The sequence below is a fragment of the Lacerta agilis genome, chromosome 15 (assembly GCF_009819535.1).
Source record: "Lacerta agilis isolate rLacAgi1 chromosome 15, rLacAgi1.pri, whole genome shotgun sequence".
NCBI classification, from domain to species: Eukaryota; Metazoa; Chordata; class Lepidosauria; order Squamata; family Lacertidae; genus Lacerta; species Lacerta agilis.
In genome coordinates this window covers 39,377,036-39,394,592 of record NC_046326.1, presented here as the reverse complement: position 1 = coordinate 39,394,592, position 17,557 = coordinate 39,377,036, and the positions used below count along the sequence as shown (strand labels likewise).

At 45.7% G+C, this 17,557-nt stretch overlaps 1 protein-coding gene across 1 annotated transcript; it reads left to right on the top strand.

Moving 5' to 3' along the window:
- The first annotated feature begins 515 nt into the window (after window positions 1-515).
- Window positions 516-16,108, top strand: LOC117060365. The gene is made up of 10 exons (XM_033172581.1): window positions 516-742; window positions 2,387-2,510; window positions 3,663-3,831; window positions 4,943-5,121; window positions 7,440-7,583; window positions 8,913-9,074; window positions 11,019-11,134; window positions 12,243-12,286; window positions 13,028-13,131; window positions 16,082-16,108. The coding sequence occupies exons 1-10, from the start codon at window positions 624-626 to the stop codon at window positions 16,106-16,108; spliced, it is 1,188 nt and encodes a 395-aa protein (XP_033028472.1). The 5' UTR covers window positions 516-623.
- The last annotated feature ends 1,449 nt before the right edge of the window (window positions 16,109-17,557 follow it).

The window sequence follows — 17,557 nt, the reverse complement described above, 5'->3', positions numbered from 1 at the left end:
TTATTTATTGATAGCATTTGTAACCCTGCTCTTCAGCCAAAAGCAAGCTCAGGGTGACTTACATACCAGCCAAACAAGACAGTCCCTACAGTCAATAGAGAGATAGATACACAAGGGGAAAGGGACAGGGAGATGGAAGTGGAAAACCAGAACCAAAACTCAGGCACCAGTTTGCAAACCGTTTGCTCCTATAATGACCAGCTGGCCCAGATCAGGGGCAGGAGGTATATGACGGAGCTGGGTTTCCAGCAGACCTGATGGAATGTGTCCTATGGCTTCCCATCTCTCCCACAGAGGCAGCCTGATGGAATAGCTGCCCCTGGGTGACAGATGAGGGGAGGGGAGGCCTGGTGGGGCTGGCCTACCACAGTAGAGCTGATCTCTGCCTCCCCACTCCTTCACTTGCTGGCGTTGCTGCTCCCAAATGATGAGCTGGGGTGGGAGGTAGCAATAACGTCCCTTTCCTTGACTGCTTCGGAGTCACTTTTTAAAAATTACGTCTGTTCTTTTCAGGCTTGCAGTTGCATATCAGACCTGAACTACACCCCCCTGTTCTTAGCTGCCCAGAGAGCGATTTATTAGGCGATTTGCTCTGTGCCATAATCTCTCGAGGTTCCGAGAACATGTCAGCGGCATGTGAAGGTCTTAGTGGGAAACTTCTTCCAAGGACACTCCGGCAGTTCATTTGGATTGATAAACTCCTGAGAGCCAGCTCTGAAAGTCCGCAAACCAAAGAACTCATGTAAGTATCTCCAGGAGTGCAGCTGAAGAGGGGGAAGACAAGTTCCCAACCACTCCCCTCCCTATGTTGATGAAGCAGGGGCCGTAATTCAGCATTGGAGCACATGCTTAGCGTGGAGAAGGCCCCAGACCCAATCCTCGCCAAAGGAGCCTGAGTATTAGGCTGGGAAAGACATCTATGTCCAGGGGCGTAGCAAGGGGGGGGCGGAGGGGGCGGAGGGTGACAAATTATCAAGGAACAATTACTGCCCTACTAGGGCAGTTCATAAAAAACTTTTTTTAAAACGCCTGCTCCAAAGGTCTTATCTTACTATACTAGGGATTATATAGCTATGTATGAAATTTCATGCTTATCAGTTAATTTCTTGACCCTTCTCCACCAAAATAGCTGTTTACTTGGCTGTTTTCCTATGTTGTGAAGGCTGAAATTTCAGTTCAGTGGAGCACTTACTGTTCCCAACCCTAACCCTGTGGAAAACCATCTAATTAGACTTTAATTTGATTTTGAGATGTTTTTAGGAGGTAATTTAATTATTGTTTGATTTTATACCAATGTTATGTATCTGATGCTAGCCACCCTGATCCCGACTTCAGCCGGGGAGAGCATGATATAAATAAAAGTTTTATTATTATTATTACTTGTTATTATTCCTTTGTAAGAAAATATGAAATAGCGTAAAACCATTTTTGCAGGGGGGGGGAATCAATGGGGGGGGGGACAAGAAATTTTCCGCACCGGGTACCACCTGACCTTCCTACGCCTCTGTCTGTGTCCCGGAATGGTTCCTGGCTGTAAACCCTCTCAGCAGGGCCTGTGAGGAGAGCCATCCATGGAGGTGACCAAACCTGTGAGACAAGGCTTGTCACAGCAGTAGAGTCGGCCATTGCTGGTGCTGGTGCTGTGAAGGCATAGGTGTGTTCTGGTCTGATGCAAGATCCCATGTGGGGGGAGCAGGAAGGCTGGTTGAATTCTGCAGGACCATGGACAGCTCTGGGTGACCAACTTGCTCCAACAGAGACAAGGCCTTTTGTGCCTCTACCTCCCCAGACTACCTCCTCCAGGCTCCACACCCTTGAGAGAGTGTCAGAGTCTTAAAGAGCCAACCCTCTAGCCTGAAGGTGGGCACCCCTTCTTTCCACAGCCTTCCTCTTGGTGCACCACTGCCACTGTCACACTGGTAATGTGGAGGGGAGAGGCACCTAGTTCTTTATGTTCAGGGTAAGGTGTCCCTGAGGGCCCAGACTCTGGCCTTATAAGCCCTAGTGGCCAAGGAGGTTCCTCTGGGAGTTGGAAGAATCATAGAGTTAGAAGGTACCTCGAAGGTCATTTAGTCCAACCCCCTGCAATGTAGGAATCTCAACTAAAGTTTCCACGACAGATGGCCACCCAACCTCTTCAGCTTAAAAGCCTCCGAGGAGGAAGCGCCCACAACCTCCTGAGGGAGTCCATTCCACTGTCAAACAGCTCTTACTGTCGGAAAGTTCTTCCTGTTGGTGGGGTTTAATAATCTCTCTTGAAGATTTGGTCATTGCTTCTGCTTTCTGGCACTTTGAACTCCACTTCTGGCTCCTCTCAATTGAAAAATAAATAAATTAGTCCTGAGACCTATTTTTTAAAAACCCAAAACTATAAAATCCATCCTAGGGCTACTGAGAGAGACGCCAGAGAGGACTTTGGGCAAACTGTAGCATGGCGGATGGCGGAACTGAATCTCCGAAGTGCCACTCGGTCACCTCTTTCAGGTCTTATTGAAAATGCAGTTGTAGAGGTGAGTTGAAGGACCCCGACAGTTACAGGCATGTGCGTGGGGTATGCTTAGGCACACCCTAATATTTAAAAAAAACGTGGGATTGTGGTGGGGAGGAAGAGGGTATGGACCAGCAACCCAGTTCCCTCAACTTCCATGACTCAATGGGAAGCAGCAGGGTGGGGGGTGGGGGGAGAAGAAGCAGACAGAGAGAGATGCAGGCAGAATAAAAAGGCTGGAATGGACCAGCAGTTTCTGCCTGTCTCTGGAAGTGGAAGTGTTTCCAGCAGTGGCCCGACCTGGTACTACTATTTGTATATAGAGCTCATAAAAACTTGGGACCAGTTTACCTGCAAGATCACCATACCCCATATGTGCCTATTTAACCGCTTCAATCTGCAGAACAGCCCTGTTACAGGTGCCATGATACTCATTCTGCATTTGTTAAGAAGTCAGTCTTTTAGTGTGGCAGGACACTCAACCTTGGAACCCCCTGCCTATCAGGCAGGCATCTTTGCCATAGTCCTTTTGATACCTGCTTAAGGCATTTTTTTTCTTGTCTAGGCAAAGCCTATCCAGACATTTAGAATGTTGGTATGTTTTTTTATTTTAATCTGGTTGTCGTTTACTGTTGATTTTAAATATTATTTTTGGTAATGTTTCAAATAGCTGTTTTAAAATGTTTGTACTGATAATTTTATTGTTCTTTTTGCTTTGATGCTTCCGTTTTTTCAATCGGCAAGTGGCATATAAATTTTGTAATGTAAATAAATACCTTGACATGCTGGGATTAACTAATCAATTTAAAAACACTGAAAAACCACTTTTAAAAAATATGTAAGTTGTGTACAACCTGGGATAATTGAACCTGGCATCTTCTGCATATGAAATCTACACTCTACTGTGGAGTTGCTTTCATTATTATCAATATATTTACTCAAGGCGGCTTACATATAAAGCGACAACTGCTAAAACCATAGTTATGGCCCCTTAGTTCCTGCTATGGGCTTATTTAGAAGGACTGTGTTACAACACCAAACACTTTCAGCTGTTAAAATGGAGATGTTTTGTCTTATATTAACTTCAGTATTTTCACTCCCATGCTGTTCTCACTGCTACATGCCAAAAATACAGCATTTCTCCCCCTGCCACCCACCTAATTTCTTCCAACAGAAATACAGAAGCGCTCCCTGCATGCGTCCCTTTGCTGCAAACGAGCAGGTGATTTTGGAGACCAGCAAAAGCTTAAACGTCTTGTATGTTTTCAACGGCACCTATGACCCCTACCTCATCTACTGGCTTTTCCCTCTGCAAATGGCATTTAAGCAAACAGCACCAAGAGGTAAATCATTTACTGCCCAAAATGACTGCAGGATTTCTGTTGTTCCTCCGTGTGCAGGTGTTATTATGCCTGCATCTGTAGGTAGGTCTCTTGGGTGATTTGAAGCGTTACATTATTAATTAAATTTATATCCCACTCTTCCTCCCAAGGAAGTCCAGGGTGGCAAACAACAATGATAAACAAGAAAACCTTAAATACAGTTGTGATGCAGATGCAGACTTGGAAAGATCCCAAAAAGGCCTGTTGAAAGAGGAAGGTCTTCAGTAGGAGCCAAAAGGACAACAGGGATGTTGCCTTGTCTGATAATCAAGGGGAGGGATTTAAGTAGATCAGGGAGGATCCCAAAAGTTTAGCAATGGCAACAACAACATGAATGTCCTCTAAAATTATACTTCTGAAATGAAGAAACCCATCGGTGTTGGAATCTGGGAGGTTGAGTATTTCTGGAGTAGGTTTTCGTATGAAGGATTGTGATCTCAGTTCAGTTTCGGTACTCAAAACTAATTCCTGGGCTTGGAAGTATTTAATTCTAATTGAATACTGAATACTGTATATTCTGGCGTATAAGACTACTTTTTAATCCAGGAAAATCTTCTCAAAAGTCAGGGGTCGCCTTATACGCCAGGTGAAGAATCTGCGGTCGAGTATATCTCAAACTCTATATTTTAACTGGAAAAGTTTGGGGTCGTCTTATACGCCCAGTCGTCTTATACACCGGAAAATACGGTACTTTTAGCACCTAGGTTAGGATGACAAAGAATGGCTAGGTAATACAAGCATTACAGAAACCTGCTAGAGCAGGAATTGGGGGATATTTTTCCTGTTGGCAGGTGGGGTGGTGGTGGTTAGAGTTGGTGGTATTTGGGACACAAGCCAAAAGTGGGAGCGCCTTTCCTTTTCTCTCTCTTTGTGCCACCCCTTTTCATACTTTTTGACACCCATTCTCTGTCTGTCTGTCTCTCTCTCTTTCTGCCTCCCCTTTTCTCTGTCTGCCACAGCCTTTTCGCTCCCACCAACTTGGTGATTGAAATGAGCTACCATGTAGGGGGGGGGGGGGAAGATATCTTATAATATATAAAGGTTAACATGATTGTTTTGATTTTAATTGTAGCAGAACACCCCTATGAATTAGCCATGTACCTGCATTCTCTACACCAGAACCTATTCCCAACTTGGGGGGAACTCTTTGTAACAGCGGAGTCAGTGATGAGCCTTCTGGAGAGAGAAGATGCTGAATTCTTCGCTCACCTTCATCGCGCTTGCAAAAAGAATGTCACAGTTGACCCTAAAGTACCTATTTATTTATTTATTTATTTAAGATATTTATTTGCTGCCCTTCATCAAAAGATTCCAGAGCAGTGTACAAAAGCATGAATAAAATTAGATACAAATACAGTTTTGAAGTAAGGGGTGCGGGTGGCGCTGTGGTCTAAACCACTGAGCCTAGGGCTTGCTGATAGGAAGGTCGGCGGTTCGAATCCCCATGACAGGGTGAGCTCCCATTGCTCGGTCCCAGCTCCTGCCAACCCAGCAGTTCGAAAGCACATCAAAGTGCAAGTAAATAGGGACCGCTTTGGCGGGAAGGTAAACGGCGTTTCTGTGCGCCGCTCTGGTTTCGCCAGAAGCGGCTTAGTCATGCTGGCCACATGACCCAGAAAAACTGTCTGCGGACAAACGCCGGCTCCCTCAGCCAGTAAAACGAGATGAGCCCACAACCCCAGAGTCGTTCGCTACTGGACTTAACTGTTAGGGGTCCTTTACCTTTTTTTTTTTACAGTTTTGAACTGACACGTAAACAGAACAAAACACGACGAGACAAAAAATGTAAAAAAGCTCTTCCCCTGGCATTTAAAAGCTTCTAATGTCAGTGCCAATCATGCCTTTTCAAAGAGGGCAACCCATTCTTTTGTTTTTGTTTTGTGGTAGAAACAGGGAGTACCAGGAATGAAGCACTCTCTCTTGTGTCTCTTTGACCTCAGCCCCGCCCCCCATCCTTTTTATTGAAAATTTGTGCTCATGATGGTATCAGGGCAAGTATATGCAATCCTGCTTTCAATGTGATTTTCACCTGCATATGTTTTGAGGTCAACATACTGCTCCATTTCCAATCAGTGCATGCTTTTTATCAGTATTAGTAGTAGTAACATTACTGTTGTTGCTTACCTGCCCTTCGGCCTGAGGTCTCGTGTCTGGTTACAATTAAAGCACAATATTAAAACAAAACAGTTTAAAACAACTTGCAATCACAGAAATAAGGTGGGTCCTAAAATATACATCTCAAGTGTCAAAAGCCAAGGGTAAAGAGGTGCAGAAATCCTGCTGGGTTGTGTTGTTGTTGTTTTTTACCGCAAATGTTCTGTGGTAGTGGGGTGGCTTGTCCCACTCCTATTGCTCTGTAGATCAAAAGTCCCTCCCCTGACAGCAACAATGCAGTAGCATTGAGGAAGCATCGCAAAACAACAAATGAAGCAGAATAATGTGCGGACAGTCCAGTATAAATCCAACACTAATGCAGAATATACCTGTAAAAGAACACCGTCAGTCTAGAGGAGCTCCCATACTGCCCCTACTCTTTTGGGGTGCTTTGTCCTAAGTGGGAATGGAACCACCGTCGGGTAGTCGGCCGTTTGCTGGTGTTGTGGTGGTGGGAGCCACCTCTGCCATTGGCCTTTGGTGATCATGTTGGGACCTACCCATGTTGGGAGGGCTGCTGCAGTGCACCTGTTCTCCCATCAGTCTTGTTAATTAGAGGGCATAGAGGTTGGTGTGGCAGGGGCGCAGCAGCAGGAGCGCCCGATTTGCCTGCTGCTGTGCTTGCACCACACCAACCTTCCTGCCGCCTTGCCCCTCTCTCTCCTGGTAAGCACAGTGCTTCCAGAGGCAAGTGTCGGCAGGCTGGTTGATACCAGTCTTCCCTTTGCACGGTAGGCTACATTCCAGGCATTCAAAAGCCGCCCCCACCCCCATCATTTTATTTGTATGTCACCTTTCGACAGTTAAAAACAATGCTCAAGGCGTGCTTGCAACATGACAAGATTTACATAATTACAAAAGTCATAAACAATAAATAAACCACATCAAAAAATACACAACCAAATGGAAAAGAATTTCCACATAAATCAAAATCTAAAACTAAGAATACAGCATTAATTATCACAGTTTAAAATGACATAGGTAAAAAAAAAAAAACAATTAAAAAAACCCCCGAAAACGGAGCCCTCTCTGCCCAGCAGCAGCGGCAGCAGTCCTTTATGGAGTCCGTCAGGCCCCTCCCTAGGCCAAGTGGTGAGTGGCAGGACTGGGGGCCCCAGGCGCTCAGCGGGGGGAGTCCTCCTGGGCCCATCAGGTAAGAAAGGGGTGAGGTAGCACAGTTCAAGGACACATCCTAGTGAAGACGAAACAAAAGAAAGAACAGGCCCAGTGTGGTCTAGGGAGGGCCAGACATTGAATCCTGGAGGGCCTTAGGTTCCCCATTCCTAAATTATGCCTTGGATTCAACAGGCAAATTGGAATGGAAAGTGCCCCATGCTTGTAGGAAGTAAAGAATGGGGAGAACCTGCTATTATTCCGCCACATATTCTGTGGTTCCTTCCCTCCTCCCCTTTTAGGATTTCCTGGTGGAATTGATACTTCAGGAAAGAAGGAGAGCTCAAGGGATCTGCGCGTTTGAAAATGGATTCCCATCAAGACAAAACGGAACCAAAGAAATACTGGCAAGCCCCGTGGTTTTCCTTAGGAAGTGGATGGGCGAGGTAAAAATTAAGAAACCAGCAAATCCTTTTTTGGTATAGTGGGGAGCTTGTCACATAAATTGTTTGCCTGGTCACCCTTGACAACTGAAAACTTCACTGGGGTGATCAGAATATGTCGCAGAATCCTGTTAGCCGCCAGATTTTAGACCCCGTGGAGGAGATTTTCTCAAAACGGTGAAGTTATGGAATGTTTCTGGAGTGTGTCTGCAGCACCAGCTTGCAGCCACAAGGGGGCTGTCCTGCAGCTACAGCCACAATGCTGTGTCCAATGTGTGCTCTGGCTCAGTGGGTTCCAAATTCCCGTTCTTCCCTTTATGGAAGAAGAGGAGAGAAACCACTTCCCACCTTGACCAGCCTGTCAAGGAGTCCCTAGCTGCAGAGAGGACAGATTCTATGGCGGCGATTTCCATTGCACTTACAGAAAGTGGCTAATGTGTCATGAAAAATGAAATAAATAATTAAAGACTCCTGTGAGCCTCCCCCCCCCACCAGAGGGAGGCTGCTCGCTGTGTCTCTACATGATTCACTGCTCTGGCAAGGTAAGATGTTCAAGCTGGAGCCTCACAGGGGCAGGGTTCAAATGTTGCTTCTGCACTAGACTGTGCCTTAAATAGAACCGCAGCTCATCTTAGGTGGCTCTCTCTACCTGCAGTGAGATAAGCCTCTCTTGTTAATGCCTAGCTTGCTTCAGCCGCTGTTGACTCATGCTAGTGGCCACTGCTGAGGAACGGCTAATCCTGCTACCTCTCAGCACTTTGTGTGATTGGATCAGCGAGTCACACCTCGTGCAAACACATAAGAAATTACCCAACTGCAGAGGGGTCTTCCCAGTGCACCTCTGCGTGATTCATTCCTCTAGCCTCCCCTCCTTCCAATTTGCCTTTGCTAGGTGCAGGTAACTGTGCCCTGACTTTGCATCAGTTGGGATTGGATCACATGAAAGCAGAATTACTTGCCTTTTGAAGAAGCTGCCCGTTGTGCCTCTGTAAGAATCACTGCTCTGGTTCCCAATCAGCTTCCACTGGAATTATGTGATTCCGTCCCATCTTAACATCATATGCAACTTGGAGCGTTAATGTCTATCTTGCTCTTGCAGAGAAGCAGGGGAGTTAATTGCCTTTGGAGGAGGCAGACCCTGAAGAGTGACTTACGCAGAGTGGGATTGCCTCCTGTTCGGATGGGCCATTCTTGCTCTCACACATTCTGAAAATAAACCTCTTTTGCAATGCCCGCCTCCAATTTAGCTTTAGAAAGAAAATGGTGCCTCGGCTATCACACGTTGGAGAGACACTGGCGCCAACATAAAACTGGCTTTCCTGTCTCGCATAGGGGTTTGTCGGTGTTCTGAACTTGCCTGCTGTCTTGTTGATCTGGGACCAGTTATTCATGAAAGACTGGAGCCTGGATGTGATGCAGAATTTCTGTGTTTCCGTCCTTCTGTTGTTAAAGGATTCGTTCATGGCAGCTGATGACTACCCATCGGTTCGACAAGTGTGTATTAGCTTGCTTTCTGTTTGGGGGCTGCAATTAGATTGTGTGTGGGGGGAGGGAGAGAATCTGGAATTTTGATTTCTTGTTCATATTCTTCCTCTTACTGGCTTTACTTCTCCCTGCCCTCCCCTTCCTTTCTTCTCTCTATACATTGCAATAATAAAAACAAAAGAACAGCCAATAGCCCATCTAGTCCAGCCTGCTGCTCTCACAGTGACCCCCCCAGATGCCTGTGGGAAACCCACAAATAGGATCTGAGCGCAAGAGCACTGTCCTCTCTTGAGGCTTCCAGCAACTGGTATTCAGAAGCATCACAGCCTTCAGCTGTGGAGGAAGAGCATAGCCATCGTGGCTCATAGCCACTGATAGGTGCTGCATGGAGAAGTATTTTCTTTTATCCATGTGCCAGAACCTCAAGCTTCAGCCAGGACTCATGGCTGACACAGAGGCAGGTCTTTGGAGCAGAAGTCTTGTGCTCAGGTCCTACTTGCACTTGGGGCTTCTGGTTGGCCACTGTGACTACAAGGATGCTGGACTAGATGGGCCACGGGCTCCTCCTGTGTTATTAAGCTACAGAGGTGTTGAGTACAGGCCCTTGGGTGCCCTTGGAGACAGAGACCTCAAACTAGGATGCCCCGAGGCAGCAGCACTTCACGAGCCAGGTACCTCCAAAGATCTCCCCCTCTACACCCAGAGGACACTTCATTGAGGAGGGTGGAGCTTAAGAGGGATAGTCTGACTCTGGCCCAAAGGAGACAAAAGGTCTTCCTTGGAGCCAGTTGCCAATTTGGAGCTGTCTGAGGTCCTGAAGGCTGCATAGCGATTCAGCTGGATCTGCCAGCCTCATGGGCTGCTGCTGGAGTTACAGCCCTGGGGAAGGGCTGTAACCCATAGAATCATAGAACTGTAGAGTTGGAAGGGACCAAGGCAATCATTTGGCCAACTCCCTGCAATGCAGGAATATTTCACCCAATGTGGGGCTTGAACCCACACCCCTGAGATTTAATATACCAAGAACAAACTTAGTTGGTCTCTAAGGTGCTACTGGACAATTTTTTTAATTTTTTTTTATATACTTCTACTGCATCAGATCAACACGGCTACCTACCTGAATCTAGAACCCTGAGATTTAAGTGTCTCATGCTCTACTGACTGAGCTGTTGCTCAATGGCAGATCATCTGCTTTGCATGCAGAAGGTTACAAATTCAGTCCCCGACATCTCCAGGCAGGGCTGGCTGAAACCCCAGAGAACTGCTGCCTGTCTGTGTAGGCAGTACTGGTCTAGGTGAACCCAATGGTCTGACTTATTATAAGGCAGTTCCCTATGTTTCTGTGTTGTTCCTGTGTCAGATGAGGATTTGGGAGACCTGGGTTCAAATCACAGTTTGGACCGGAAGCTCACTGGATAGCCTTAGGCCAGTCTCTCTCCTCTGCTTCTGCCTCTGCCTCTCTCTTTCTCTCTCTCTGGCTAACTTACCTTCACAGAGCATTTGTGGATAAAACGCGGTTTATTTCATTTCATTTCATTTTTAATTTAAGCAACTGCCTTTTTATACACAAAGCAGTTTAGAATCCATAGAAAAGACAAAATATACAAGAAGTATCACACCTGTTATAACAATCCGATCCAGTGATGATAATGTCATGATGAGCTTGATAGCATCATTTATGTTAAAAAAAAGAATAAGAAATAAACCTATTAGGAAATAAACCCATAGACAAAAACAATTCAGCCTCTCATAATGAAAATTGTGTGGGGGGGGGAGCAGAACAATAAGGTGAGGTTGCAGAAACAAATCATATTTTTTTCAGGTGTCCTTTTAAGGGAGGGGGGAATGCCTTTATTTCCAGTAGAAAGTGGCCTTGATGATTATCCAATCTGTGTCATGCAGAGTGTTGAACTCCCCTCTCCCTCTCCCTCTCCCTCTCCCTCTCCCTCTCAGGTCTTTCTGTCTTCAGCCTCCCAGCTTCTCACAGCTGACATTCAAAGGGCTTGGATTCACTTACAGCAAGGGGGCTTGCCTGCTGATGTTCCTGGGCTTAATAGACTGAATCAAAGGTAGAGGACCACACCCTGGCTCAAAAATACCTACAAGGCCAGTTGGTAACCAAATAACAGTCGTACCTTGGATCCCAAACGCCTTGCGAGTCAAACAGTTTGGCTCCCAAACACTGCAAACCCGGAAGTGAGTATTCCGGTTTGCAAACGTTCTTTGGAACCCAAACGTCCAGCATGACTTCCACAGCTTCTGATTGGCCGTCAGGAACTTCCTGTGGCCAATCAGAAGCCGCGCTTTGGTTTCCGAACATTTTGGAAGTCGAACGGACTTCCGGAACGGATTCCGTTTGACTTCCGTGGTACCACTGTACACCAGGGATGGGGAACTCCAGCTCCCATCAACCCTAGCCATGATTGTTGCTGCTGCTGCTGCTGCTGCTGTTATAGATTCTTCTACTCAGAGTAGACCCGCAGAAATTAATTGACCTCTGTAAGTCATGTCTATTAATTTCAATGGGTCTACTCTGAGTAGGGCTCAAATAAAGTGAACCCATAGGCATTTAGCGATTTCCACCTACGAAAATGGATGCAACGCATACCGCCCATTGCATCATGGTCACGGGTGGCTCTTCCTGCTTTAAGGGACACTGGCTTGGACTAGATGACTTCTGGAGTCGCACACTCCTAATTTTGGCATTCCGGTTGCAGTGTCTTGTGCTGGCTGCAGCACTCTTAAGCCACACTTTCTGCCCACTCGATCTTCCTCCTCTTGCTGAGAAAACACTGCGGTGCAGCCATTCTCTCATTTGACTTATAAATTAAGGAGAGCAATTCTAAATCCTTCAGCCATAATGAATATTTTATACTGGGAAATTATGTATGCCTGTCTGTGCTGTGTGCAGAAATAGTTTTGCGATGCTCATGTGTGTAGTTGTGGTTTTTGGTTGTTGTTTTCAAGTACAAATGCTGGACTCTGTTGTTCCTGCTTTTGTTTTTCTGGGGGGGGGTGTTTTTCACAGCAGACTGCAGAATAACTTTAATGAGCAAAAGTAATTAAAATGAGAATTTAGCTCTGATTGTTGCCTACTGCTCCCTCCTCTTCCTCTGTGTACTGAGAGGAGGAACTAAATTATGAAAACCCACTAATTAGCACTGTTTGCATGTGCAGGCCGCTTGTGGATCTGTCTCCTCCGAGGCATGGCTCAGCAGAAGGTATGTAACTCCCCCCCCAACCCGCCCTGTTCTAGGTTGATGCTAATACTGAAGAACACAAAAGAGAGAGCGTAAAGGTTAAAAGTCCCTGCAGATCACAATAGCTGGCATGTCTTAGCAGAGACCTCAACTACCACAACAATCATGACTTACTCTACTGTGTATTGAGGCTTTCTAAAGCACTCTGCATTCATTATTAGATTTCCTCTGAAAAAAAGGGTTTTAGACTCATTCAAGAAACCGCAGTGCCTGGTAGAATAAGCCATGCTTTTTGTGACATTGGGTGCCCACTTCTTCTCACCCACTCCAGGCGTGGTATTCTGCAATTACTGGGCAAGAAGACTGGTGGGCTGTTGTTGCTGCTTGTGGGTGCATTGTACAGCACATCACAGGTGCGACAATTGTCTTGTGAACCACCTTGAGATCTTTGGAGGAAGTGTCCCTGCCACCCCAGAACATGCTTGTTAAAAAAAAAGTTTCAGGATTTCACCAGGAAGCTATGGAACATGCACCAATTGGAAACAGAGCACTATATCCGCCCCAGAGCACAAACAGTATCTCAAGCGGGATCGCAGATAACCACCCTGATACCCTCATGAACGCAAATCATCATGAATGGACAATGAAAAGGACACCCGGGGGGGGGGCTTTTGTTTTTAAGGTGCCAAAACACACTTGATTGGTTTTGCTGCCCCTCTGGAAATTGGTTAATGATGATCTTTTGGCAATTTGTTTTCACAGCTGGAAAAGTGTGTCTGGACCCTGGGGAAATCTCGCCAACTGGCGTGAAGGATATTTTATTGACGGTAGTTTTACCAGTTCCTCGGGCTGAGACTTGCTACAGTGTAAGTAGTAAATTAATTATATGGGCATGGCAATAATCTTTAATTTACCAAAGAGAGAAGTCAAGAGAAGAGAGTAGCGGGTGTAGATAACATGTTTTGAGCAAAACCCATGGCAGGGGTGAGGGACCTGGGGCCCACCTTGATGTTGTTGAACTCCAAATCCCATCAGGCCCAGCCAGCCTGGCCGGTGGTCAGGGATGATGGGAGATGGAGTCCCGCCACATCTGGAGCCCCACCCGGATGAAATCACATTACTCGTTACTCTGCAATTACTATCTTTTAATGTTTCTAATTCATTCGATTTTTTTTCTTTCAATTTTTATTCAAAACAATAGCACTTTGACTCAATATAAAACATGAAATGCAGAACTGAAAAAGGGAGTACACAAAAGCAGTACCATGATACAGATTAAGAAATACATTTATATCTAGTATCAAAGGATTATAATTCTTAAGTCATGTCCTCGATCCCCCTAGGGGAGGGGATAGAAAACATAACATAATTTTGCAAAATGCTATACCTGTTGTCTCAACTAGATTTATTTGCAGTGCAGGTGGAAGAGAGTGCCCATAGGTTCAGTGCCGGATTTACGTATAAGCTAAACAAGCTATAGCTTAGGGCCCCACTCTCTTGGGGGCCCTCAAAAAATTAAAGGAAAAAAAAACACTGGATGTACATTTCCAATTGTATTTCAGTTCAACAATTACTTTGATAAAATACATATTTTGTTATGTGCAAATGGCTTCAGATACCTATTAGGTCCATAAATTACCATATAGCATATATTCAACACAAAAAACCAGTGAAAATTTGTTGTTGACAAAGGACAGCTGGACATCCAAAGGGCCCCATTTCCTTCAGTAGCTTAGGGCCTCATCAAACCTAAATCCGGCCCTGCGTAGGTTGCCTGCTGCCAGCCCAGAGCCCCTCCCTGCTAACCTTGCCCCACATCACCATGGTGGGGCATGCCTCCACTCCACCCTCCCACATGCCACTGAAACAGGGTTTGAAAGCCACTGCTCTGTTGTAATGGCTCACACCAGTTATGACCAGTGATATATTTTCCTTTGTTTGCTGACTGTATCGTACGTTATAGCAGGATGGACTGGAGACTTGTGCCCTTTCGGTAATACAATCACAGGTAGGCATTGGAAAAGTAATGTTTTTTCCCTGCGATTAATTAAATTGATCTGCACACTGACCCATTCGTCGTAATGTAGAATAATATGTCTTGTTCCTTTTTTTCAACCCCCGCACCCCCGCCCCGCTCCCTTCTCGTAGGAGTCTCTCTTTAAAACATTTGATCCTTCTGCTGTGAAGTTAACAGTTTCGGTGTTTTGTGGCCCTGAAATGCTGCGTTCCAAGACAAGCTCTTTCAGCTCCTCCCTTCTGCGGAAAACAGAAACGGGATTTACTCTTCAGTTCAGTGGTATGAAAACGAACCAGTTGGTTGCTGAGTATTCTTGATGGTGGAAGGCCATTATCAGCTGAAACACAACAAATAGCTTGTGCTTCTCCAAGCTGGTGCTCAGCCAGGGAACATCAGCTCTCCAGTGGATGGTGGTCCACAGGTTGAGAATGAACCCTGTTTCTGGGAGACAGTGGGTGGGCAGGTGTGAGGGATCCCCTGGTCCTGAACCAGGTAACTGTGACCATAAAAGACCAGGTATGCAGCCCGGGAGTCATTTTGGACTCACAGCTGTTTGTGGAAGCACATGCAGGTCAAATCTGTGTCCAGGGCGGCTATCTACCAGCTCCATCTGGTATGCCCGCTGAGACCCTACACTGTCTCACCAGAGTGGTACATGCTCTGGTTATTTTCCACTTGGAGAGAAGTTTGCTGTTTTGTTGTTATTGTTATTGTTATTGTTTTATTATGTGTTTTGTGTTCTCATTCTGTTGTGAACCACCCTGTGGTCTTCGGACGAAGGTCAGCATACAGATTTAATAAACAATTAAAAAAAACACTAATGATGATGGGAGTTGCAGTCTGCCATTCTTGGTGGCAGTCCTGTGTTCTTTCTGACATGTAGGTCCGCCCCAAAAGAATTAAGTTATCCCCAGAAAATCTGTCTGCTGAATAAATTATGAGCTAATTTCTCCCTGCTTTTTGTAATATACTGTGCAGAACAATAAGTTGCTGCTGAGATTGACTAATGGCTGGAAACAAATTGAGAGGTTTAATTAAAGCTCAAAAGCTATTTATTGTGAGAATACTGCAAATCAATGGAAAGTACTGCTGTTATACAACCAGGCAGTACATAAAATATCTTTTTTTCCCCTCCTTCCCCCTTCCCTCCCAAGCTAGTCCTGCTGAGGAATTGGAAATGTTACGCCGTTTGCAGTTTTTGTCGGTAGGAAGTACTTAAGATGAGAAACTGACTAAAGGAAGGTCACAGCCAATTTAGGAGCTTGGGAGCTAAGCCGTAGGCCAGGGATGCAGATATTGTTGGACTACAACGCCCATCATCCCTGACTGTTAGCCATGCTGGCTTGGTCTGATGGGAGCTGGAGTCCAGTCAACATCTGGAGGGCCACTGGTTCCCCAGTTTCTGGAGTGGGGAGCTTTTACTCCTGAAGTGTTTTGTTGACCAAGCGAAGGTTCTTAGTATTTATATAACAGGCTAATCCAGAACGTAGGAAGCTGCCTTTATGCTGTCTCAAGCCATTGCTTTACCTAATCCAGTATTGTCTACTTTGAGAGGCAGTAGCTCTTCAAGGCCTCAAGCAGAGGGTCTTTTGAATCACCTGCTTGCCTTCTAACTTGAAATGCCAGAAACGGAGACTTTCTGCATGCAAAGCAGGCCACAAATCTTCACTGACTTTGGTCCCCATCATTCTTCACAGAATTGTAGCGTTGGAAGAGACCTCAAGGGTCATCTGGTCCAACCCCATCCAATGCAGGAATTCTACCCTCTTCCTCTGCTTAATTTATTTTTCGCCCTCCAGGAGACAACTCAAGGCGATGTACAATAAGAACAACTAAAAAAAAACAAAAACCCAGCAGATATGTTTAAAACAAAACAAAAGAAGCAAAATAGACACCGATGGCAGAGACCCATTCATCCAGCTGGGAAAGCTGAATATCAATGTCTTCAGTTTTTCCTGGTTGAATCCCTGACATCTCCCTGACATAATCCCTGGGCTGAAAAACAAAAATCTCTATTTGCTACGAAAACTGCAAATCGTTTCTAAAACAAAGTAACACAATGATCAAATACTGTCCCTTGTCTTTTGTTGTTCTTGTTGTCAAGATTCATTTGCATTTGATTCCCTGGACCCAACAGCATTCGTAGGCGTGCAAGACTCAAAACCGTACATCTTGTTGAAGGTCACGTACAGTCCTAAAGGAACAGGTAACGTCCTTTTGGTGGGCTCAGTTCGCATTTTCTCCACACATGGTATCTGAACAGAGGATTGTTTGTGACAGCCCCTGAGCTGCGGAACTCCCTCCCCACAGTGGTGCATCTGGCACCTTCATTGTATAGCCTTCATAGAATCATACAGTTGGAAGGGACCCAAGGGTCATCTAGTCCAACCCCCTGCAATGCAGAAATCTCAGCTAAAGCGCCCATGACAGATGGAAATCCAATCTCTGCTTAAAAACCTCCAACGAAGGAGAGTGCACCGCTGAATACAAAAACTCCTTTACTCTCGTCATTGATATCTAAATTTTAGGACCCACCTTATTTCTGCGATTTTAGCTTGTTTTGGACTGTTGAGTTTTAACCATTGTAACTTCACTCTCAGGGTGAAGGGCAAGTTTATTGTTGTTGTTGTTGTTGTTGTTGTTGTTGTTAATTCTGAGTAGTTGTGAGTATCAGCAGTGCCACCTCCTCAGTTGGCTGTAAGTAAGGAGACAGGCAAGGTGGGGTCTGGCTGAGGGCAGAGTGAGGCTGAGGGGTTAGCACCCCATTCCCCCTAGTGTACCAGTCTTAACGATCATCACACTTGCACACAAAATAGCCCACAAAAGAATTGCATTTAGCCCTTGGTTGAGAAAAGGCCACTTGCCACCTCTGGGTCTCCTGTCTTCAGAGCTGCTGCCGCCTGGTTTGGTCACCCCCAAAAGAGATGTCAACTGACTAAGAACCACATTTTCCTGCTTTACAGATTCACTGGCTCTTGGGTGGCAGAAAGTGGATGTGTTCCAGCAAGAAACTACAGGTTCTGGAATGATCTGGGCCCCTAGGGAATTCTCACCATGCGTGCCTCTGAATCCCGGGGAAGTACCTGATGCTGTAATGGAGTGTCCTTTCAGAGAGCTTCCCAAAGGTAAGAGAGCCATGGGCAATGGGTGAAGTCAGTGGCCTGGTTTGCCCATAACACGAAGCTATGGTTTATAAACCACACTTTTTAGCTAACCATAGTTAAAACTGAACATACAAACCCGGCCTCATGGCAACCAATATGGTTTTTTTTTTT

Bases quoted from the DNA above. Each gene is read 5' to 3' on its own strand.
- LOC117060365 (XM_033172581.1), top strand. From the start codon at position 624: ATGTCAGCGGCATGTGAAGGTCTTAGTGGGAAACTTCTTCCAAGGACA. The intron at 5,122-7,439 runs GTACCTATTTAT...CTCCCCTTTTAG, and splicing joins ATGTCACAGTTGACCCTAAA to GATTTCCTGGTGGAATTGAT. The intron at 13,132-16,081 runs GTAAGTAGTAAA...TTCGCCCTCCAG, and splicing joins GGGCTGAGACTTGCTACAGT to GAGACAACTCAAGGCGATGT.